At 49.8% G+C, this 25,692-nt stretch overlaps 1 protein-coding gene across 1 annotated transcript in view; it reads right to left on the bottom strand.

Annotated features, from left to right (window-relative positions):
- Positions 1-25,692, bottom strand: part of PACRG (parkin coregulated) — a 227,983-nt gene that overhangs the window by 167,281 nt on the left and 35,010 nt on the right. Inside the window, exon 2 of the mRNA XM_084890917.1 lies at positions 11,068-11,202. Within this exon, the coding sequence (XP_084747043.1) occupies positions 11,068-11,202 (135 nt within the window). The remainder of the gene's footprint in view (positions 1-11,067; positions 11,203-25,692) is intronic.

The following is a 25,692-nucleotide window of genomic DNA, read 5'->3' as shown; positions in this document are numbered from 1 at the left end:
GATCTAGAGCAAATTCAGAGGGTGTGGGCAGTAGGCCAGGGCACCACTCTGCTATGGCGAAGTTGTTGCTTTATAATACAAAGTGCTACTCCCTTCCATTCTCATTCCTGTCGGTATCGCTTCTACAGCCACGCCCAGCCAAATCTCAGAAAAGAGCTGGACAGGAAGCAGGGACAGAGGCCGTGGGTGGCACACTCATGGCATCCCAGACAGCAGTGCGCTCTACGAGCGGAATGCTGCGGGCAGGGGCAGGGAAAAGCAGAACTGCACGCTGTGCATCTCAGGGGGGCAGGTTTCATCTCTCCATCTGCCTCAGGATCCAAAGTCACAAAAGATGCCCTTTTAGGGGACAGAACGGAACTTAATGGAACTTGCTCAGACCAGACCCTGAGCTGCAGCGGGGAGCTGGGCAGCCTCCCTGAGTGGAGCTGGTAGGAAGTGCTCACCTGTCCCCAAGCAAAGAGGAAGAGAGGTCCAGCACAGGCCCATGTCCTGTGTCTTGGCAAACACCTGTCCCCGATGGAGGTCAAACCAAAAACATATAGTAATATATATGGGTTTCATAAACAGCCTGCTCACAAAAAGAAATGGTTACCATCTCAAAGGCTTGACAGTGAGAAAGATCCTTTAAAGTCACTTCTGCAGAAGTCAGTGGTTTTTAGAAATAGGAACACTCAAGGGCTCAGTAGCCAATCTTCATAAAAGAAGAACAAAAGTCCTTATTGTGGTAACAGGTAGATGCAGAAATAAAACTTTACCCTTAGGGAATAATCAGACATGTTTACAAATATATATACACATGCATATTCATATATACATATATTCAATGATGTTGATAATAGTATTACTTATAATAGCAAAATATTGAATAAAAACATTAATATCCAACAATAGGGAATTGGTGACATTACAAAACCCTCTAGAGATTCTCAAAATGGCTTTTAAAGTACATATTCATTGGCATCATAAGCTGCCCAGTTGACAAAACCTCTTTTCATCTCCCCAACTTCAGGTGCTAACCAGCCACCAGTTCTGTGGAATGTATTTTCTCAATAGCCCTCAAACTAGCTCTCTTCTCCCTATGCTCACAGCTGTGGGATTATAATTCATATCATTCATTCAGCTTTTTCTATGATAAACTTGCCTGTACAATAATGGCAAGCTTTTTAAGCCAATGTGTATAATGATATCGCGGAAGAAATGAACAATATAAAGATCTGCAAGGCTTAATATAGCAGAGGTAAAATTTAAATTGAGGCAGTAATAGAAAAATTTATACTAAAGAAAATAGAAAGTAAGAGAAAGTTCTATAACTTTTTAAAAAAAATGAATTGAGATAAAAATATCGATGAAGATAATGACAGAAATTATAGGATCAAGTAATTACAGTCTACATAAAATATTTGTTCTAAGAAAGAATGTAGAAAAATTGTGACAAAAATGATAAACTATGACATCACCGAAGAAAACTTTCCTCGCTTGAGAAAAAGTTTCAAGCAGGTGGACAGAGTAACGCACTACATTAAAAATTAATGCAAAGAAAAATGCACATTCATAGAAGCAACTTTGAATTATACGAAAATACTGCAATTACCCAGACTGAAAATCAGTAATTAAACAAACAAAAACAGGTAAAAAAAAAAAACAAAAATTAGACTGGTCTTAATCTTTCAGCCACCACATGTTAGACTATAATGATGTTAAATATTCAGAGATTTATTTGTAGGAGAATGGTTGTAATTTAAGCATGTTAACAGTGATCCATCAAATCATGGTTCACATATGAAAAAATACGTCTTCAAAAAATTCAAGAGTTAAGAAATAGTGAACTCATGTACATGTATAGAGATATGAATCTAAATAAGAACTCAAGAAATGGAAATTTATGGCTTAAAGTTTTACGGATTTTTCCCTTATTCAGACTGGAACAGTCTTGGAAATTCTGTAGGACTGTTTGTTTTGATATGTCTTAGATAGGGAGAGGAAATTTGCTTCATGATTCTGTCAATGGTCTTTGTCCATTTTTATACTTGTCCCAAAATCAAGCAATGTGTTTCATATTTAATGTCTTTTTCATAATATTTGTTCCACTGAATAGCTTGGGGAGGGGGCGGCATGGGCAGGGTGGAGAGGGTCAATGGGATTAAAAAAGGGGGGACAACTGTAATGCTTTCACAGGAAAGATAAATTTTAAGACACTTAAAACGCACACTCAACTGTGGTTGGCTTGTTAGTTGCTGCAGTTAAACTGGGGAGAACTAACAATAATTTATCCTCCTGTGGCAGTTATGGCCATTATTCATCTCCTCTGCTAATTAATCCTTGAATGTTCCTTTGATTTTCTTAAAAACCATCATATGAAACATAATTTCAACAAAGTAAAATATATACATGTAGAAGAAAGACTGAACTAAAACATCAATACTATACTGAAAGTTATTATCTCAGATGAATGCTGTCTTTTGTATGAATTTTTTCCATTTTCCAAATTTTCTACAACAATCCTCTATTGGTTTAAAACTCAATATGAGTTTTAAATATGAAAAAAAAGTGAGTAAGTGCCAATAATTTTTATGTCATATGACAAATTTTAAAGAATGAGTTGTATAGCAGTTTATTTATAGATCCAGAAACATAGAAGCATGAAACAGACTGATGAATCTCAGAGGGGAGATGGAGGAGGGTGGGAAGGGATCAACTGAAGAATTTGTATGCGTATATGCACAACCCTGGACAGAGACAATAGGGTGGTGTGGGCCTGAGGTGGGGCCAATGGGAAAAAAAGGGGACATAGGTACCCTGTTTCCCCGAAAATAAGACAGTGTCTTATATTAATTTTTGCTCCCAAAGATGCGCTAGATCTTATTTTCAGGGGATGTCTTATTTTTCCATGAAGAAGAATACGGTACACATTTATTGTTAAATGAAAATAAAGGAAACATTACCTGTATACGTTACGGTAGTACGGTAGTTGTCAACACAAACCAGACAAACTGTGAATCCCACAGTATCAAGAATTTACTCATTTATTCAATGACAATCATGTCGTCATCTTCTGGAACATCATCATAACAATCCAATTCCTGAATTTCCTGGTGAATTTCTTGTAACTCTATTTCTTTCAGAATCAGTGGACCAAATCTCTCATGTTTAGCGTAGGGGGGGTGTCTTATTTTCAGGGGATGCCTTATATTTCACTCAGAAGGAAACTTGTAAGTAGGTCTTATTTTTGAAGGATGTCTTATTTTCGGGGAAACACGGTAATACTTTCAATAATAAGATTTTTAAAAAATGCGCTGTACACTATTCTCTACTATACATAAAGAAAGATAAGAATATACTTTGAAAGATGTTGACAATGGATAAAATTGCATTCAATGAATGATGGAGCGGTGAGTGATTTCTTTATTCCTTCTACTTTCCAATATTTTATTTTATAAAATAAACATGTATATATTTCATATTGAGAGTAAAATTTTAATAATACAGGTATAAACTTATATGTTTGTACACGAATTCAACTGATTATCCTATCATAAAACCTTCAAGGTCAGGATAACATTCATTGTGACAAAAATAAGATGTTGTTTCCTAAAATTGTCACCTCAAATATTAAAGTTGAAGTGATTGTGCATTAACATAATATTTAGACTTTATCTGAAAGAAGAGGAGAAGGCTAACACAGCTGCAGGGGCTGGAAATCCACGGAGCACCCAGAATCCTCAAATGTAAACCCTTCGACCCTCTAATGAAAACATCAAGCAAACATCGATCTTTCCTTTTTACTATCTGATTTCATTTGTCATTTGTCAAAGGACTTTTGATCTCAAAAGAGCTTCAGCGGAGAAAAGGGCCACGTGCCAAGCGATAAGACAGACAGGGCCTTGAAATGAGCACCGCAGGGACTGGAGCCTCTCTCCGGCCCGGTGTGGAGCCTCTCTCCGGCCCGGTGTGGCGATACCGCCAGGTGCACTGGGTCCCCACGCGGGCTTCCTGCCCGCGGCGGCAGGCGCCACTGTCCAGATCAGAGCGCCGAGTCCCTGAAATGACCAGAGCTGGGTGGGCAGGCAGCAAGCCCGCTTCCCGGGTGAGGGCGTGACAATGTATCTTAGCCGTGGACCCTGTGCTGCTAACGGCTGCTCCCGTATTTCTTTCTTTCTTTTTTCTTCCTTTTTTATTTTTATTTTAATCGTCACCCAAGGATATTTTCCCATTTGTTTTTAGGGGAGGGGAAGAGAGGAAAGACAGAGACACACACATCGACTGGCTGCTTGCAGCATGAGCCCTGACCAGGGCCCTGCGGGGAGGAGCCTGCAACCAAGGTATGTTCCCCTGACTGAAGTCGAACCCAGGACCCTTTGGTCTACAGGCCGCTGCTCTACCCACTGAGCCAGGCAGGGCTACAGTGGCTGCTCCTACATCCCCACAGCGGGGCCGTTTAACGGAAAAGGGGGAGTGACTTACAGAATTCCCTCCAGTGTCCCCTGGCCCCGGGTCCGAAGCCTCCTCACAGTCCCCTGTGAGCTGTGGGAGCGGTGCCACCAAACCACAGCACAGAGCGACGGGCGACCTTTCTCTTCGCTCCCTGCCGCTCTCGGGCCGTCAATCAGGGGCCGCCATGCTGGAGGGGTGGCATGTGCCCGCGGTGAGGAGCATCGGAGGCCGGGGGAGCTGTGTCTCAGGCTGGCCACAGGCAGCCTGCGCCGTAAAGGTGAGCCGTTCGCTCCAATTCCCCCCATGAATCACCGGCGGCGGCAGCCGGCCCATTAGGCGGAAACCCTCCATCTGGCTGCCAGGGGTCAGCGCGCCCTTTCCAATCACAGGTGTTTCTGAGCCGGCTGTGTCCTCCGGCCGCGCTCTTCCCGGCAGAGCGAGCTGCAGCCAGTAAGAGATGGCGTTCCTGGGGGTGCGGGCCCCTCCAGCACCCCGAGATCCTCGTTCTCCAGGCTTCCAGGGGGAGCTCTGACAGCCAACGCCAGAGGAAATAATGGGCCGAAAGCCAGGGAGATGGTCCCTCTCCTTGTGAGACGTGCCTGAAAGCTGCTAGCAAAGGCCCGTCTCCAAACCCGCACTCTGGTGCGAGCACAGGCCGAGGAGCCCAGACCCTCCGAGGACATGCCTGCTCCCTCGTGGAGACAAGTCACTCTGCTCAGAAATGAATGAGCCCACGAGGTTGCAAAAGTCAGTAATGGCTTCCCCTGGGGGGTAACAGCGAAAGGCTCTGAACCTCGAGATACTGAACCGTTAAGAAACCGGAGCCAGCGAAGGACTAGCATGTTTAACCCAACATCAGAGAATTCTGGCAGCAACCCGCCGAAGGTGAAGGGACCAGGTGCCGCATCGCACGCCTTCCTTTAGAAACGCAGCAGTGTTGGCGGACGGTGAGCTGACGTGACCTAGGCTGCTTGTCCCTGTACGGAAACCCGTACACATTCCATAATAGTTACATTTAGCAGCTTTCTCCTCATAGGGAGTTATCAGTCATGTCCATGACAACGGTCCCCTGGCTCCGGGTCTGTAGGTCATGACACTAAGAGCGAAGTAAAGAACATACCGGAGAAAAGCTCTGACCGGGGTGCCAGCCCCTCGGGGGCTCAGGATGGACGGTGCTGCCACCGCCTTGCCCCCGGGAGGAAGGCTGAAGCACCCGTCCGTCCGTGCCCGGCGCTGCTCTCCGCGGACGTTACCGGGGACACGCATTGCTCGTCGTCGGGAAAAGAAATGAACGTGTGGTTTTGAAATGTGAGGAGAGTCGGCATGAGCGGCCCTTGGGACAGCGTGGACGGCAGGAGGAGGAGCGTCTTCGTGGTAAGAGCCCGCATCTCCTGGGACTTGCCTCGGTGGCTAATCCCTAATCCGTGCTTGTCCTTCAGAATATTCCATGAGCATCCGATTAGGAATCATGGCGAGGCGTTTCTCAGAGCTCCCGTGACACAGCCATGCCCAACACCAAGTGCACGGCGCCCTCACAGGCGGGAGAGCGAGGCCGAGAGAGAGAGAGAGGGAGAGAGAGAGAGAGGGAGACACGGCCCCGGAAGCAGCTCGGTGGAGGTCCCAGGTGAGGGACAGCTCCACAGGCTCAGGGCTTCTCACACACCACGGGGCTGGGAGGGTGGGGGCTGGGAGGGTGGGGGCTGGGAGGGTGGGGGTGGGGGGAGGCAGGGCGATGAAGGCGCGGCCTGGAGGCAGACAGGGACCTGCCTGCGGGAGCTCCAGGCTGCGCCTTCCCCACCCGCTCTGCACCTCACGGGCCCGGCCTGGCTCTCGCTTTCTTAGAACATTCCAGCCGTAAGCAGCGGGCAGGCTTTGGCGATAAGCTGGTGCGGCCACAGAAATGAGCGCATTTATAGAAGCCAATGGTCAGAAACATGGGAAAGTGTGTTCTCCGTTACCCGCTTCACGTGAAGGTGTGGTCACCTTTTAGCAGAGACACAGCCTTGGATCCCGGTGTTAGTCAGCCGCAGCTGTGTCATCACTCAGGAACCCCCGGGGGTGTGCTGGGGGCTGCGTGCACCCCTCAGGCGGCGGGACCACACTCCGGGCGGCGCAGGGAGGGGTGTGCGCTCAGCCTCACCACCACGTGTACCGGTTCTGGTTTTATTCCGTTTCTTCCCATGTTGCTGGCGCTAAGGATCACTTACATGTCACACTAAATGTGAGACAAGAGGCCCCTGCCCAGCACGCGCTGCCATGCGGGTCAGGAGGGGCCTAGGGCAGGGCCCAGGCCCAGGGCCCAGACCCCGGGGAGGCTTCGGCTCAGTGTCAGCACCGCAGCCTCACGGGCTGGAGCTCCGGGCCCTGTCTTTTCACCCAAACTCCCTAACGCCGGCTCACAAACACTAGTATGCTACGGCTAACATATGCATTTTCTCGGAACAAACTTTGCATGCTAAATAGAGATGATTAAAAACATGGTTACATTGTCCTTCTTCACCTAAAAAATGTATGAGAGAATTCAACAAGGACCCGTTCAGATTGCTCTTACCAAATAGTTTGTACCAATTCTAAGTTCCTCCCGTGTGGCCAGCGGAGAACGGACTCGGCCTGGTAGCCGTCCTCACAGCACGAGGTGGGTGGTGGGCGGTGGGTGGTGGCTGGTGGGTGGTGGGTAGTGGGTGGTGGGCGCTGGGCGCTGGGCGGTGGGTGGTGGGCTGGTGGGTGGTGGGGCTGGTGGGCTGTGGGTGGTGAGCAGTGGGCGGTGGCTGGTGGGCGGTGGGCGGTGGGCACTGGGTGCTGGGTGCTGGGCGGTGGGCGGTGCCGGTGGGCGGTGGGCGGTGGGTGGTGGGCTGTGGGTGGTGGGCAGTGGGCGGTGGCTGGTGGGTGGTGGGCGGTGGGTGGTGGCTGGTGGGTGGTGGGTAGTGGGTGGTGGGTGCTGGGCGGTGGCAGTGGGTGGTGGGCGGTGGGCTGTGGGCGGTGGTGGTGGGCGGTGGGCGGTGGGCGGTGGGCGGTGGGTGGTGGTGGTGGGCGGTGAGCGGTGGGCGCTGGGCGCTGGGCGGTGGGTGGTGGCTGGTGGGCGGTGGGAGGTGGGAGGTGGGCGCTGGGCGCTGGGCAGTGGGACAGGCAGTTCGGGTGGCACCTCTGTGCCAGCACCTGGCGGCAGGGATGCGGGCTGGCCGGGCGCGGGCCCAGCTGGCCTCGTCTCCAGGACGGACGGTTTCTCGCGCCGTCTCGTTATTTTTAGGAGCCCCGTGTGCTGATCCTCCCCCGCTCCCCCGGGGTCTGCGGGAGGTGGGCATTTTAAACGACGTGTGTTGGGGCCCATCTTAAACCAGCGGCTCAGGATGGCGGAGCGTGTGAGACGGCGTTTCCACAGCTCCCTTCCCTCCAGCCCGCGTCCCCGTTAGCTGTCAGGAGCCTGGGGTTCCCGGTTCGGAGAACTGGGACAGGCTCCCGCTCCTTCTCCTGAACAGCCCAGGAAAAGCCAGGAGGCGGGGGATGTGGGGCCCAGAGGTAAGGAAGGAGGAGAGGAAGGAGGGGGGGGGGGGGAAGGAGGCAGGGCAGGGAGGAAGAAGGGCCAGGGACTGGGAGGGAGGAGGGAGGAGGGAGGAGGGAGGAGGGAGGAGGGAGGAGCGGCGGGAGGGGAGGGGATCAGAGAAGGGCTGATGTAGACCGGCGGGGCGGGGAGTCCGGGCGGGAGAGGCGGTTACGGAAAGCAGCGCCAGCGCCCACCGGCTCCTGTTCCCGGGACGCCTGCTGTAACGCGGGCAGTTAGCGCAGTTTCACCCTCCCCCCCAGCGACGGACCCCTCCACCCTCCTCTGAGTGGACGGGGGGACACACCTGGATGTTCTGCACGTTGGTGTGTCATTTCTCTTCCCTCTGGGATGCCGGGAAGGCCACCCCACCACTCCCCCTTCCCCCCGGCACTGACCTGGCCGGGGCTGAGGCCACTACACGGCCAGGGCCTGCGCACGGGCACTCGTTAACTCAGACACAAGTTGAAGGGCCCTTGGTGCCCCCGAGACCTGCCACGCGAGCCATCGGAAAGGAGCGCCTTCGCCATCGCCGCCGCCTGTGCTCTGGACGGGGAGGGGGGTGTCTACACGGACAGAGTCCCGTCATGTTCGCTGCCGTCAGCCGGTCCAGGAAATGCAGACAACGGGCAGGTGAACCGCGTTAGGTAAGTACGAGGTGTTTCATGGCTGACCATCGCTCACCCCCAGCTTCTCTGCTCTGTTAGAAAACGAATACTGACACACCGAATACAAGGCGGAGTGCGCCTGGAGACCTCCTGTTCCAGGTCAGACGCTCATCCTGCCGCCGGCAGCCCGGAGGAAATGGCACCGCAGACGCTCGTGTTCGCCCAGGCCCCGGTGCTGAGCGCGGGCGGCCTGACGGGGACCCCGGGCCCTCCCCGTTTCCCAGAGGCCGCCTCGCCATGGCCCTCCGTCCGGGTAGCGGCTCGGCCTGTGTGTTTCACTGCCGTCATCCTAATGCAGAGCGGCTGTCTATACGGTGACCGTGTGGCCATTCCATCACAATTAATTGAAATGAGCACTCGGTGCCCCGTCTCCCTGGCACACTGCAGTGCTGAGCGGCACATCTGGCGGCGCCAGCCGGGCGGGACCCTGGCCAGGCTGAGCGGCCTTCGCTGCTGCGACCTCCGACATCCCCCCAGGACCATCGAAGGGCACCAGCGGCGTGTCCCCCGCCCCGATTCCCTACCCCCGTCCGCCCTGTCCTCCCAGGTGGGACTAATGGCCGTTTCCGTGGGCACTGAGCTGTGGCGCCCGCTCAGGGTGGGGCCGAGAACCCTGACATGCATGGCCGTCTCCCTGTCTCCTTCATGCCACACAGCCTTGGGGGCCTGCTGATGGGGCCGGCCAGCCGCTCCAGAGCCCAGAGAAGGGGGCCTGACACCTTGGGGGGGGCGGCCTCGTCAGCCTCAGGAGGGGGAGGAGCCTGAGGTTTTTATTGGTGTGATTTTTATGTCCTGTAATTACTTAAAAGACCAAAGCCACTCACTTTTTATAAAGAAATGGGGCACGCCCTTTTCTGAGAAAGCATATGCCAGATTTGGGGACCTCAACGCTGTAATCTTGTGTAAAACGGTAAATAGACTAACAAACATAATAAAATACAAACAAACCCCCAAACCACGGTAAGTGTTGGGAACATGCACTCACTAGTATGCTACGGCTAAAATATGCACATTTTCACATAACACATTTTGCATGTTAATGTAGATGATTAAAAACATGATGGGAATGTCCTTCATCATCCTAAAAAATGTATGAGAGAATTCAACAAGGACCCGTTCAGATTGCTCTTGCCAAATAGTTTGTAACAATTCTAAGTTCAATAACTGAAAAGCAGATGCCTGCTCAAGGTTTGGAAATGTTGGATAATTCCGTGAAAACACATGCAGACACGCCAGGAAAAATGCAAACAATCCGCTTTGTGTGTTTTTTTCTATTAAAAGGGCAGAAGTTAATGCCAATGAACCTTCCTAAGACACTGATAAATTCCTCAGCTCCAGCATTTATCCGTTAGCATAAATGTATTTGTTGCTAATCACAAACAGCTCCTGCGTTCGCCCTCAGACCCTGCCGTGGCTTTGGTGAGACGGGCCAGTGGCTCACTCTCAATGACATTTGGCAAAACCCTTTTCTGTCCCTTCACCCGACGTGACGCTCTCACGCTTTTCTGTGTCCAGCCGCGAAGCCCTCTGGCTGATAAATTCCCCACAGCAGAGCCGATGACAGCGAAGACAATTAACCGGCAGAGGCCGGTCAGAGACGGGCATCCCTTCTCAAAGGGAACGAGCAGCCTCCTCCGGGTGAGAGATGGATGAGCTTTTACCGATGACCTCAGCGAGCCTCGGAGGAAGAGGCGGCCCCATTAGACGGGAGCCATTAGGCAACACATTTATTTTGCAGCCAATTAACCTTTTGTCAAAAAAGCGCCGGTGTGCAAAGGTCCTGGGGCGGGGGTCACCCTCGGCGGGCACGCGTGTCAGCGCGCGGCCACACGGCTGCAGGCGGGAGGGGCAGGGCCACGACGCTGACCCATCCACTCAGGGAAGCAGCTTCCACGCCCGGCAGGTGCCCCGCGGGTGGGACGTGTCTGGGAGATACATGCCTGTGCCCTCCGTGCCCGCCACCAGCTCCAGCACTTGGCGGCGGCCGGGCCGGCCCTGCCAGTTCTCAGAAGAGCAGAGAGGATGCAGGCACCAGGCACTGCGCAGGGCACCGCCCTCTGCCACTCTCTCTTTGTGGTCAGAATGTGACTGTCCGTCCAGGTCCGTGGTCGACAAGCTGCGGCTCGCGAGCCACAGGCGGCTGTTTGGCCCCTTGAGTGTGGCTCTTCCACAAAATACCACGGCCTGGGCGAGTCTATGTTGAAGAAGTGGCGTGAGAAGTTTAAGTTTAAACAATGTGGCTCTCCAAAGAAATTTCGATCGCGGTGCTGTTGGTATTTGGCTCTGTTGACTAATGTGTTTGCCGACCATGGGGCCAGGCGGACAGCTGGCCCAGGGCTCCCCCCGAGGCCGGCCCACCTCCTCACGTGGCTGGCCACACGTGTGCACCGGGCCAGTCCCCGCAGCCGGCGGGCGGCCCCCACTTACCTTCCACGCGATCTTGTTCCCTTTGGAGTCGTGCTCCAGGGCGATGGGGAAGTCCCCGCGCTCGTAGAACTTGCGGAAGGCCGTGGGCCTGGTCGGCCTCTCCTTGAATGCCCCTGCCAGGGGCGGGCCCTTCACCTGCGGAGGGAACAGCAGGGGCGGTTTGAGAGCGAGCCAGGGAGAAGCGGGAGCTCCTCAGGACCAGGCTGCACAAAATATTCTGGACGGTCAAGACCAGATTACTGGTAATGCACAAAGGAAACCTCACTGCTACAAACAGAAGAATTTTATAATCACTGTTAAGTGTCTACTTTATTTCAAGCTACTTTAGAGAGCATTCCTAGAAAATGTCACTTTAAAATGTTACTTTATACGGAAGAAAAGCTTGAACTTTAGTTTAAGAAGTTTGTTAATAAAGGCATTAAGCTCAGAGTGTTTAACTGGAGGTTTCCCAACAAAGAGGCAACAAGGTCATTTATGCAGCCGTTCCCTCGCGCTGTCTCTGGATAATACATGTTTGTTCCTGTTCTAAATACAAATGTATCCACAACCTTTATCAGACCATTTTTTTTTCATTCTACACAATCCATTCCAACCTTCCAGGTAATTCTAAAAATATGTACATAGAAAACCCAGCGAAAAACAGCTGACCTCTGGCAGCGTAATGAAGACAGTGGGGCTGCACATCACGCAGGAGGCGGCGACCGGACTGCACGCCTTTAAACAAAGGCCGAACTCCTCTTAGGGCCCCTTCTGGAAGCCCAGCCACTGCAGACGTTATTTAATGGCTCCAGGATTTTACTCCAATTTATTATTATTAAAAATGCAGGGCAAATAAGGAACCATAAATCAAACCGGGTTTGTGGAGAAATGCAATTAGGACCTGCCTGAGCAGTGGGGGCTGCCCATAAACCAATTAGGAGGAGCGGCTGGCGCAGCAGAACGCTTTTAATAAAAGCTAATGCGCTGAGAGCCACCGCACCGAATGCACTTTGGGGCGAGGCCCGGTGCCAGAGGCCGAGTGCGTTCGGTGAACGTGCTGTAATGGAGGCAGGGCTTGGACCACTCTGTCCGATGTCACAGACTAACAATCTGCCCGATGTCACAGACTAGAAATCGTGAGCAGGAAGGCATTCCAGGCTCTTGAACATTCTTTATCGTCGAGTTTGAACCGTTCCTTTTCCGCCGCTTTATTGTGGGCATCACAGGAGCTGCCACACACAAACCACCACCACGGAAACCGCCTTCGCCCTCAGGAGGGAAAGCCATGTCGAGTCATCCCAACGGGCCCGCTTGGCCAGCCGCTGAGACTGGAACAATAAAATGCCCGGTCACTGGTTTCCTGTCTCCATCCGTTTCACCCTGCAGTCTGGATTCAGAAAAACGCATCGGTTACGCCTCCGACCAGCATGAGCCGCATCGGGTCTGAGCCTCCGGGCCCTGGGGTGAGGCCACCGGGCGAGGCTTCTGAGGAAGACCTGCTGCGATCCAGTGTCTGCCCCGTTGGCAGCTGTGTTGTTTTACTGCATCCGACTTTCTGCAATGCCTGCGGGCACCCAATGGCCGGGAAACTGCTTGCAAAATATTACGCTAAGCGGATCTGACTGTAATGGTAGACGCGGCGGCCGCTCATACAACCAGGCGGCTCTTCCAGGCAGCTTGGACAATATAACAACCTAATGACAGGACAAAGCACTGTGACAGCGATGTTCTTGTTAGGAGCAGCCGGAAAAGATAATAAGAGCATATATGAATATTTATGTGGATAAATATTCAATAAACATAGATTACTGCCGAGTCCTGACAAGTCAGGCCCTCTGGGTCACGATGAGTGGACGAGGAAACCCACGGGAGGGGGGTAACCTACCTCAGGAGGACTGTCCCGCCGAGATGCAGCAGGACGGCTGGTCAGGAGACCGTGGGGTCAGGATGACGGATCTGAACCTCACAGCATGAGAGGGCCCAGGCCTTACGTTAGGGGGCAGGGGATGAAAAATGACAACGGAATCTGAGGATCGGTGTCCATTGTTTACAAGCATGATTGGTTTCAACCAGACAGACAAGGAGATCAAAGCATAGAGACAGTCCAGGCGCTGGCAGGAACCACAGAGCCGGCACGGAGCAGGAGGGAGGTCCTGGGACAGCAAAGGGACCTGGGCCGGGGCTGGACAGCGCTGGGTGTCCGCAAAGACAAGTGAAGACCGGGGCAGACACTGTCCCCCCCACGCCACTCCCTGCCCAGAACCGCAGAGGGCGCTGTGCTTACCTCCCTCCTAAGGGCCTGTGTACACTTGACCCACATGCCCAGTTGACCTCTATGTGACCGCCCTAGGGTGACGACCATGAGCAGCTGCCGCCGTGCTCCCACAGCACAGGTGCAATAACACAGCTGGCAAAGGAAGCCACACACACCCCCGAAATGCAAAATCCCGCAAGCTCCCTTTTTTCCAAAAAGCCTGCCTTTTCCCATAAACCCACCGTGTCCCCAGCTTATCACAGCAGCGAGCGCGCCAGACCTTCCCAGTCAGACCCCTTCCTCTCCTCTGCGCGGCCTCGCTGTTGCTCAGGAGTCAGCTTAATAAAATCTGTCTGGAAACTCCTCTGCGGTTGCCTCTCGATTTCTGCCTTAGGGAACCCAAGAACCCCAACGCTGGCCACAATCTGAGCCGCCACCCTCTGCCTCTGCGAAGAGGAGCTGTCACTGGGGCTGGGGAAACCCAAACTGGAAATGGCTAAGGCGCCTCGCTGGTGGAACCAAGAGAGCTGAGGCGCCTGTTCCATCACGGAGGCCCCGCCCTCTTGGGGTCATTCCTAAGCCCGGTGACCTCCCGGGGCCCCTCCCAGCCATCCCTGCCGCACAGCCCGCAGCCTCTCCCTCTTCCGCTTTGGATCACTGTCTTTCCCATTTCCCCACTTTAGTACAAACGCCGTATGCATACATTCCTGGACGAATGTTTATGTTTTCCAGATTAATACCAATCTGTATGACCTTTTTATACAGAAAGGTATTAAGCATTGGTTGCCCTGGTGGCCATTATCTCACCATCTCTGTTTTCCATTTGTATTTGTTTAACGTCTAAAGGTTTTAAATTATTTGTAGGAACGTCTTTTGTCTTTTTGCCTCCAGCTTTATCTTCTCTAGGCCGTTCCTCTGCCGATGAATATTCTAACAGATTAATTAAATCATATCTCTCATCGACTTAAAACCCATAAATTATTTCCCAGTGACGCGCTACACAAAGACATGTGCATGCTGACTGCGATCTCTGTAGTCATTCCCCTGCAGGCGCCCCGAGCATCATTCATACCCAGACCCTGCTGTCGCAGGCCGGCCCTGCACTCTGGTCGCCATGATGTCGCTGTTCCAGCAACGTGTACTTCTCCCTCGCCCCGCACTGCTTTCTCCTGAAGAGCTAGCACCTTCAAGACTCCGCACAAACCTCATCTCCTCTAAGAAGTCTTACCTAATAACCATAGCCCCACCCTTCTTCGCATTCAGCTTGAGGCACCTGCAGGACAAACAATTAGACTCGGCCATTGAGCCACAGTCTGTATCAGTGTTTCCCAAACTTCTCTCATGATGAGAATCACCTGGTGGAGTTGTTAAAACACAGATTCCTGAATCCCAACTAAGAAGTGCTAAACTAGAATTTTTGGGAACATATAGGTAAAATTGTATACTTAACTAGTGCTCTAAGATGTTATATACAGAGCACTAAATTAGGTATGCAATTTTACCTATATGTTCCCAAAAATTCTAGTTTAGCACTTCTTAGTTGGGATTCAGGAATCTGTGTTTTAACAACTCCACCAGGTGATTCTCATCATGAGAGAAGGTTGGGAAACACTGGTCTGTATGGAGGTTATTGGGGGAGGAGGAGTCCTAGGACCTGGGCTATGGAGAAGCTTTAAAAATCTATGGAAATTGGTGAGCTTTTCCAAAGGGAGAGTATAGGGTGGAAAAAAAGTCTGAGAACCCGGGCCAGTACCTAGAGATTGAATAGCAAGTGGATTCTGTGGGGGAACATGATTGATGGCAGGAGAATGGGGAAAGGATGGTGTCGGAGAAGTCAGGGAACGCCAGGGACACTTTTTAAAACGTGATACCAGAGGTCCATTGCGAAGAGAACTGGAAGTCCTCGGAAAATTCAAAGAGCTGGAGTGGCGTGCTGGGGAAAAGCCCGCCTACCATGCCCTGAGGGGTGAGTGGGACAGGGACGTGAAACCACACACACTCTTTGGGGACCTCCTGCCCTCGGGTTGGTCAAGGTCGGAGTTGCTGTCAAGGTGTGACTGCTGATGGAGGGGAAAGCCAATGGAAACTGAAAATGGGCACACAGAGAATATCAACAGGCACAGTACTTGCATTCAGGGATATTTAATCACAGCACCAGAATGGATTTCAGAACACAAGATATATTTATAACTAAAAGGGCCAGAAAAGGAAACGTATATGTTTTTCAGTGTTAGAAGCTTATCAATGTGAATTTAAGAACCTAAGGATATATAAAAAACAATATTAGAAACAGAATTAAGAAACTGGCTCAAACATCGGTCCTGCCAATATCGTGTGTGCACTGAACATGTAATGAGTCTGTATCCCCAGTCCCTGGAGACACAGGAAACCCAAATATCTGATCCTCAAGACAGACGTCACTTAGAAGAGCGGAGGAGTATCCCACAATCTTCCCCAGAAGTGAGAGGTGGTAAGTGCACGGGAGGATAAGAGAGCATTCTGAGCACTCGAAGATAAGCCTTTGCTCCTTTAAAACGGCTCCTTTTCATTAGAAAATGTTCTCTCGCCTTTCAAGGTGCCCGTATCTCTCAGCCGAACCAGGCAGAAATAGATGGTAATTGCCCACAAACCTGAATTCTGTCAATATAAGAATTAGAAATAATTACCAGAGAATTCGGTTTGTCTATTTATCACTCTTTGTTATTATTAAATCAGAATTAATTTGCCTGCATTTTCTGTATATGTCTTAGATCTAAATAATTATCAATTATTACCATAATTTTCATAGCTGAAAATTCACTACCAATGAGACCAATTATGTATTCCTTTCTATGTAAAATGTCTCATAGCGAAACCCACACTTGTATTTTGAAACTCACTTGTACAAATGGGGAAATTTTGCTAAAAATCTAATGCTTGTGCAGATTAATAAATTAATCTGCAGTGCTTGCAGAGACCATTTAAATATGATTAGCATAAATGAAAATTAAAGTTAGTATTATGACTATTGTAACACGTTACGTTTAAATTAGCACTTTCATATGATGAGTATGAAAAAACACACAAATAACATGGAATTTTTCAGATCGGTAGGATGAGAAAGATAGGTATGAAGAGAGTTTCCCGGAGTGGAATGACTAATATTCCAATTAAAAAAATTAGAGCACTTTAGTGCTAGACTTCACTCTCCTACCTGACATAAGTTATGCCTTGTTTGCTAGGGCAGTGATTGGCAAACTCATTAGTCAACAGAGCCAAATATCAATAGCACAACGATTGGAATTTCTTTGGAGAGCCACATTTTTTAAACTTAAACTTCTCTTTTTTTTTTTTTTTAATATATTTCATTGATTTTTTTTTTTTTTACAGAGAGGAAGAGATAGGGATAGAGAGTTAGAAAGATTGATGAGAGAGAATCATCGATCAGCTGCCTTCTGCACACCCCCTACTGGGGATGTGCCTGCAACCAAGGTACATGCCCTTGACCGGAATCGAACCCGGGACCCTTCAGTCCGCAGGCTGACGCTCTATCCACTGAGCCACACCGGTTTCGGCTTGGGGGGCCCATTTCAGCGGACACTGACAGCCAGAGCGGAGCGCTGGGGTCTGCGTGTCCTTCCAGACCGCCGCCCCCTCCAGAGCAGCCCCCACGCGGTGGCCGCTCCGCACAGAGTCTCCTGCAGGGTCCCGCCTCAGGTGCCAGGCGCCAGGGCGCCTTCCACTGCTCTGCCGCAGGGGAGGAGGAGGGAGAGATGGATGGTCTTTCCTCCCAGAACTAGAGGCAACAGCCAAAGCCACCGAGGAGAGCTGGAGGCCGAGGAGGCCGCCTCTCCGCTGCTCCCGGCTGGTGGCACAGGAAGAGGTGGCCAGGCGCAGTGCCCGCCGCGCTGCCTGCTATCGGCTGTCGCCCGTGAGTCAGGGAGATTCCGGCTGAGGCCGCGCCATTAGCCTCTGTCTTGTAGAGCCGATAACACCCAGGCGGCCAGACAGCCTGGCTAATCGCCGTCACCCTCCACGGAGGCCCGAGGGGGGAGCCAGATGGGAACGGGGAGTGTAAGGGGGAGGGAGGGCCTCAGGTATTCTGGCCCCTTCCACGTTCAACCTCTAAAGTGTGGCAAATGGTTTGTGTATAAACATATCCCTCCTTTGTCTTGGAGCAAAGTTAGTTCTTGCTGAATAATGAGAGTGAAAATGTTATTTTTGTCTGTGGGAAGAGACTATTACCATTCGCATTTTACATATCATGAATATTTTAATGGAAAATTTTTAAGTCCTTGTGTCTAATGATGCAAACTGATATTCTGCGGCAAGTGCTAGCTGTTTAATGGGAAACAACGTTTAGAGCTGTCTGCAATAAAAGATATTTATATTGGTGAAAACAGACTTCCACTGCGCCTTCGGTCTGCTGGCTCCCTCTCAATTACCCCGAGAGTTCACACAGTTCACAGAGACATTCAATGCCGGGTTACACCTTTTAAAGGCTAGTAGACATGTTCAGAAATTAATGTGCTAAAACATATAGGTTATCATACACACAAAGCACACGTCTGACAACTTAACTGAAAGATAACATAATAAGAAATACTAGATTATGGTTTTATCAGTCTGGGTTTTTCCCCCACCATGGTTTCCACCACAGCTCATTCTACCATAAAGGAAAAGTTAAGAATGTATCTAAATAGTGTGTTGTCTGTCCTATGTCAAGATATCAAGGCATCATACACTATGCAGGTATAATATGTTAACATGTTTTTATTTACTATATATGTGCATATATACACATATTCCTTGGTATCTAACAAGTGCTAAATATCAAAAGCAAAAATGAGTTCCAGGGTGAATATGTCTCTCTCCTTTGGATTCTAAAATTATGCAAATTCAATAAGGTTAATAAAGACAAATCATGAGCTTCATTTACTGTAATGTCAGGAGAAAAATTAACCACCAAAAGCTAGCTACGATAAGGCTCCTGTCACGTGGTTAGAAGGAAGAGATAAGACACGGTGAGTGCTGAGAGAGAGCATTGATGGATTCAAAACCACCGGGAGCAGAGATTAGCTCCGGGAGGAAGGGCCAGGGAAGGCCACGCCGGTCCTTTTAACGGTAGAAACGGGGCTTGCAGTGAAAAGCTTTCCGTAGCCATTTGGCAACAGAGCAGCAGAAGAGAAAGACCACCAAAATAAGAGCCCGAGAAACGATATTTGCCACCTCCTTTCTCTCTGGAAGCAGAGAGAGCTTTCGGACCATGGACCCCAGGATTGGACCCTCTGCCACGACCCAGGAGCCGGTCTCGGAAGAGCCGGCCGCAGGGCTGAGGAGGACACGGGACCCAGCGCAGCATCGGAACTAGATGCCAGAGAAAACCACCGCTGGGAGGCCCCGCAGAGGTGAACATGGTGACGGATACTTTGCCAATAAGTTTTAAAACTTGTTGAAGCCACCACTTTTTTTAAAGAAAAAAAAAAAGTAGAAAACGTAGGAATGGTGACAGAGAAGGGATGATGTGAGACACAACAGAGCTGACTGAACTCTGAGAACAAGCAGGAATAAAACTTTCCAATGATGATTATGGAGCCGGGAGAGGCAAAGGGAAAGGGACGTTTAAGAACACAAAGAGGACCCCGGTGACTGAACGAGGAGAACGGAGGATGTGAAGGAACAATAAAGGCTGCCAGAGGAGATCTGAGGCGTGCGGAACTGAGGTTCTCACAGAGGAAGCACAAAAGAATGAGAAAAACATCAAATGTGGGAAATTATGCTTAAAAAACCTTTTGTGAAATACAAGAACTACTTCCCTGGAATAAAGACAGAACTCCAGGAAGTGTTCTGAAGAAATTATCTCTCTGATCCAGAGGGAAAACAAAGCAAAGCCGATCCCGGAAACACATATTAGCAAATGTATCAGAGTGAAACAATAAAAAGACCTTTATAAAACTCATAAAAGAGATCAAGTCCCTTGCAAGAATCAGGCTGACTTCGCGTTTTACCGTTCTGACAGGTTGTGGCAGGAGGTGAAGGAGACATGCCCGGGGGGTCCATGAGGAAGAGCAGGCCACAGCCCTTATTCCCGGGGCGCCGGCCCTCCACATTAGCGTCTCCGTAGACATCGTTCTGCCAATCAAGCACGCAAAGGACAGGGTTACCGTAAACCAGGGGTCCTCAAACTTTTTAAAGTGGGGGCCAGATCACGGTCCCTCAGAGAGCTGGAGGGCCGGACTATATGAACTACTAATTCCTACTGTAACACCTCGGCTCGTAGTTTGAAGACCCCTGCTGTCAACCCTTTAGGAGACTTAGACAACCTCGGGATTCTCCGGGGAGCACGTGGGCTCTAGCACGTCAGCACAGGCTGCAAAGGCGCAGCCACACGCAAACGCCGGGGTTGGCACAGCCCAGGAGGGAGCGGAGAAGGAAGGCGGGGTCAGGAAAGTTTGCTCTTTGCTTCATCTATTATCCCAAAAGCATTCATTCAGAGCAGGGTCTTCAAACCACGGCCCGCGGGCCACATGCGGCCCGCAGAGGAGTCTGATCCGCCCGCCAGGTTTTTTGGGCAGTGAGCGCAGCCGAGGTGTTACAGTAGGAATTAGTAGTTCATATAGTCCGGCCCTCCAGCTCTCTGAGGGACCGTGATCTGGCCCCCACTTTAAAAAGTTTGAGGACCCCTGGTTTAGAGCATAAAACTGTATCTAACTGGTAAACACGAAGAAGGATAACAGTGACTAGAATAGGGGGGTACTATAGAGGGGAAAAGTGAAAATGCCAGCATTTTCATTGTTCACATTAGAGAATAGCTACTGTATAAACATAGGAGATTGTAGATGGTATATGCAGATATAATTGCAAAAATAAGCATTAAAACAAGAGAAACATGCATGCACCTTGCATGCACCTTTTCACATCCCCATGAGCAAAGAAGATGGAGCACATCTGGTGCTACCAGCTGACCAACAATCCCTGACCTGGGAATGTGAGGGAAGAGCAGGGGGTGGGACAGGACGTGGAATCCTGCTGGGTGGGGATGAACTGAGAGCGTCTCTTTGGGAAGCACTTGGACGGCCCAGGGGAGTGGCATCTACCCTGAGACCGGGGCGTGTGCCCCGAGCCTCTGCCCAGGGGAGCCCTCGCGTGCGGCTGCTGTCTTTCCCCGAGAGAAGGCCACTGGGAGATGCTTGTGAGCATGCTCACAGCAGCACCGTGTGGCACAGAGAAAGAGAAGCAAAGTCCGAAACAAGGAAAGTGGGTAAAAGTGACAGCATTTCCCCAAGGTGGACCGCAGCAGTAACAAGAATCCACTGCGGAGCTGTCCATGGGACCTGCCCGGAGGGGGAGCCTGGGCTGGAGGGTGATCAGCTCTCCATGGTTCCCCTCCTCAGCTCAGGGCTCAGAGAGAGACCTTATCACGGGCCCCTATCAACAGAGTGCCGCCTGCTCCTCATCGCTGCTTCCAGATTAGTCTATAAGATGCTCAGCAGACCAGTGTCCTGGGCTCGCCAGTTCCTTCTCCTGTTCTCTGTCAGTGATCTTGATTGGCATCCTAGCCAGCCAGGCACCTCGAGGTTGTCAGAAAAGACTGCAGCCCCTGCATAATATTAACCTCAAGCTTGCTGCTCGGAGGCCACCATTTCTTACCTCGCTAGAGCCCTAACCTTAAAACACGTCGCCACAGAAGTATGCACCTCCTTTAACTGTCCCTGATCCCCTCTTTCCACACCTCGTGGTCAATCAGTACACTAATCTCTCCTCCCCACTCCTCCTCAGCCCCCGGCCCCCTCTCTTGGGTGATTGTACTTTGTAGACTTGAATGCTGCTGTGAAGTCAGGCTCTCTGCCACCCTGTGCCGGCACCATGCAGCCGGGGCACCACGCAGCCAGGTTACCCCTCCCCGGTCCTCCTCTCTGCCGCTCACACAGGCCACTGTTTCATGCCATTTGGTCTCTCCTCTTCCCTCCTCATTCCCAGCCCACGGCCATGCCTCACATCATCGACAAAGAACACACACAGAGCGCTTCCCGGCGCTCCCCCCAAAGGCTGCGTGTGAGACGCCTGCCTGCGGGTGAGACGCCTGCCTGCGGGTGAGCATCAGCACCCGCCCCCTCGGGGCCCTCGGTCAGGAACGCTCTCCGGGACCGCCCTGTCCACAGCCGCCCGTGACCCCTGCACTCCCATCTTCCTCCCAGAACAGAGGACAGGAGGTGAAATCTACTTTACATCATCCAAATAGGGGGCAGAAGCACCAGGTGCGGCCGGTCCAAATGCACATGAGAGAGACACACACACAGGGCCAGGCGTACGCTGACCACACTCACATCTTGAGCATCTGCTGTTCCAGTCCCAGGCAGTCAGGGGTGAACAAGACAGGTTAGGTGCCTGCCACCGGGATCTGCAGTCCGCACGGACCAGGCCGCCCATAAAGCCGCCTACAGACACATGGTTCGAGGTCACAAGACCAGAGCAGGCACAGGAGCTCATGGCGGTGACATTTCTGAAGATGGGTAAGCTGGCCCCCGAAGAGGGAAGAGGGATGCTGAGGCCTGCACCAGGGTCCTGCTCTGTGGAAACGGGAACGTGAGGATGAAGCACGGAGCCAGCAGGGGCCAGCGTGGGAGTAGAAAGTGACCCACTGAGGCCAGCTGTCTGTCTTATGGGGGAAGTCCCGATGCAATGTGGCTGTTTCCTTCTAAATCCCACCCCGCTATAAAGCATGTCTCAATGTGTGCGAAGTTACAAGACCACATACACCGAGCGGCCAGATTATGATGATCTCGAACACATAATAATCTGGCCACTCAGTGTGTGTGTGTGTGTGTGTGTGTGTGTGTGTGTGTATGTGTGTGTAGTAGTAGTAGTAGTAGTAGAGGCCCAGTGCATGAATCCAGTGCATGAATTCATGCATGGGTTGGGTCTGGCCAGCCTAGCCAGGGGGAGGGGACATGGGAGATTGGCCAGCCTGCCTGCTGGTCGAACTCCTGGTAGAGGGGACAATTGCATATCAGCCTTTTATTATATAGGATATACACTGAGTGGCCAGATTATTATGTGTTCAGAGATCATCATCATCTGGCCACTCAGAGTATATAAACTGGAAGCATCACGCTAATGCCACCTAACAATGGTACAATTCTAGGGGGAAAACCTGCTTAGAAGTAGTATGCTCATTTACACTAACAACATTCTACTTCCTCTTTAATATATGTTTCTCCTTTGGAAATGTTTCCCAAACAATACACAATAGTACAAGCCTGAGGTTTCATGAGCAATAGATCTTGCCATTTCATGAGAGCTCTCTAATCAGATGTACCCCAAGTTTTAGAGGCACAAGGGGGTTGAAAGGGTGTCTTTCAGTCCTCCCGACTTCAGGTTGTCTTATACATGCGGGATCAGCGCGGGTCAGCTGAGAATGCTCTCAGGGACGCTTCGTGAGCAAAAGCCTCTTCAGAAGCCATGGGTGCCCGAGCCTCTGAAGGCGGCAGAACGCATTCCGTGCGGGGCATCCTGCGTACGGTGCACTGGAGGAAGGAACGCACGTGGCTCAGCTCTTAAAGGAAAGGACAGGTGCTCAATGAGCCAGGGCAGCTGAGAGGTGAGGGAAGGTGAAGACAATTAACTGTGCTGGAATGGCTAAGGCACATATGTCAAACACAAGGCCCGCGGGCCAAATCCAGCCCGCCAGGCCTTGCAATGTGGCCCGCACCGCGCTGTCATCACTGCACTCTGCTGTCAGTTTATGACATTGTCAGTTTATGACTGTTCAGTAAACCATTTGGCCCGCGATTTAGGCTGGATTTTAGATTTTGGCCCCTTCTCTGATTGAGTTCGACACCCCTAGGCTAAGGAGAGGGAAAATTACAAAGGGGACAGTTACTTGGATTGTTACAAAATAATAGAACACTCCACTAGGCCAATGGTCGGCAAACTCATTAGTCAACAGAGCCAAACATCAACTTTACAACGATTGAAATTTCTTTTGAGAGCCAAAATTTATTTATTTATTTATTTATTTTTAAAATGTTTTATTGATTTTTTACAGAGAGGAAATGAGAGGGATAGAGAGCTAGAAATATCGATGAGAGAGAAACATCGACCAGCTGCCTCCTGCACACCCCCCACCAGGGATATGCCCGCAACCAATGTACATGCCCTTCACCGGAATTGAAGCTGGGACTTTTCAGTCTGCAGACGGACGCTCTATCCACTGAGCCAAACCGGCTTTGGCGAGAGCCAAATTTTTTAAACTTAAACTTCTTCTAACACCACTTCAAAATAGACTTGCCCAGGCCATGGTATTTTGTGGAAGAGCCACACTCAAGGGGCCAAAGAGCCGCATGTGGCTTGTGAGCCGCAGTTTGCCGACCACGGCACTAGGGTATTCATGCTTGAACTAGAGAAGAGGAATCTACTTGAGCACGTGTAAAGGCTGGGGCCATGCATGTTTGTGTTATTTAATTGTTACAAAATAAATATATAGATATACAGATATATAGGTATACAAATATACAGATATGCAGACATATAGATATACAGATTTACAGATACACAGATTTACAGATATACAGATATATAGGTATATTTTCATCCCAGTCCCTGCGGTAATATCATTGCTAATTCAGAAGTATTTTGCTCATGCCAAAATTAACCAAAGGAAACAAGTATTTTTTATAATCATGTTAGATCTAGAAACAGTTAAGTATCATTTAGATATACGTACTTCGCTTCGTAAACAAATAATATAAAGGCAGAATCGCTTTAAGCAGGTAAGACAGAATTGCCTACTGCTTTAGATCCAGCTCTCGCATCAGTAATTGGCATTGGGGAATGGCAGGCCGCCCAGGCTGCAGGCCGGCTTTCTGTGCAGAGAGGAATATGGGTTTGGAGGGCGTGGCTCAACTCATCCTGAATTACAATCAAGCTCTTTTTATAATACTTTTGAGAGAGGTCTACACGAATCTGCACTCTACCCGGCCAATCATTTGGCACAGGTGTCCCCACCCTGCTATAGAAGGAAACATAGTGAGTGCAAACTCGCAGGAAATTTCCCATTGAGGAAGTCCAAGAGACTTAGGAGAACAGTTCAAATTACTATCTGATGTCATATTGGAGGACAAGCAGTTCACGTACATTAATGTAGGGTATTCGTAGGATTTGAAATGAACCTATGGAATAGGTTCAAATAGCTAAGTAATATGCTGTAAGAAACCTCATCCTATCGGAAAAGGAAAAAAGGGGGCTCGAGACCTGCTGTACTAGGTGGTACCCAGGTGATTCGGATCTAACTCTCAGCCCAAAGTTACTTAAGTAATACGGCCCTTTCTCATCTCAGTTCCCCTAAATAAATATGGCCCTCATTTATTTTTTATTTTCTTTAATATATTTTATTGATTTATTTCACAGAGAGGAAGGGAGAGGGATAGAGAGTTAGAAACATCGATGAGAGAGAAACATCCATCAGCTGCCTTCTGCACACTCCCTACTGGGGATGAGCCCGCAACCAAGGTACATGCCCTTGACCCGAATCTAATCTGGGACCCTTGAGTCTGCAGGCCAATGTTCTATCCACTGAGCCAAACTGGTTAGGGCAATATGGTCCCCATTTAAAAAGAAAACAAAAACAAACCCGTCCTATAACTTCATCAAAAATAATTTGAGACAGAAGTCTATAAAGAAAAATATGCTCCTTAGTGTAACTTATACCTTGAAAATCAACACGATTATGGATTTTTATGGTAATCTTTGTCTTTTTTTTTTCCAAAGATGAGTTGTTAGTTTCCTATAAATAATAGGTATGCTCAAATATTTGATGTTCCAGCCCAGTTGTACTATAAAATGAAAAGACATTTATATAGTGTGTCCTCAAAATATGTATACACACTTGAACAGCTGGTAGCTCAATTGATTCTTTTTTTTTTTTTTCATCCAGACTAAGCTTTGAACAAAGGAAATTCTTCCTAAAATGCTACTGGAAGTTTGAAAACATAGTTGACATACAAACACCATCTTTATAATTATTCAAAATGTATAGAAACTTTAACAGCTGATAACTCACTTAATTTCCATTCTTTTTCAGGGAAATAATGGGTACTTTGAAATAACGGGTGAAACCAGACTAAGCTTTGAACAAAGAACATTTACCCATTAGACTTTTATATGAGGATGCCTAAAAGATAAAGTCTACAAAACCAGCCACAGCTGAAGGATTGAAGGCTCACAAATAATGAATGAAATGATTGTTGACAGTTCACGTTATTGGCAGTGCCTGGACCAGAACGGTCACCAGTTTAAAAACAGGCATCAACAAAAAGTTACTCATTTCTGTCCATTTTTTACAATTTTGAAAATGAACTGTATGTTCATAAGCACTGACTTTATAATCATTCAAAGTCTGTATATAATTTTGG

This window comes from Pipistrellus hanaki (assembly GCF_964339955.1).
Source record: "Pipistrellus hanaki genome assembly, chromosome: 7".
NCBI lineage: Eukaryota > Metazoa > Chordata > Mammalia > Chiroptera > Vespertilionidae > Pipistrellus > Pipistrellus hanaki.
The sequence above is the reverse complement of the archived record's forward strand: the minus strand, read 5'-3'. Positions and strand labels throughout refer to the sequence as shown.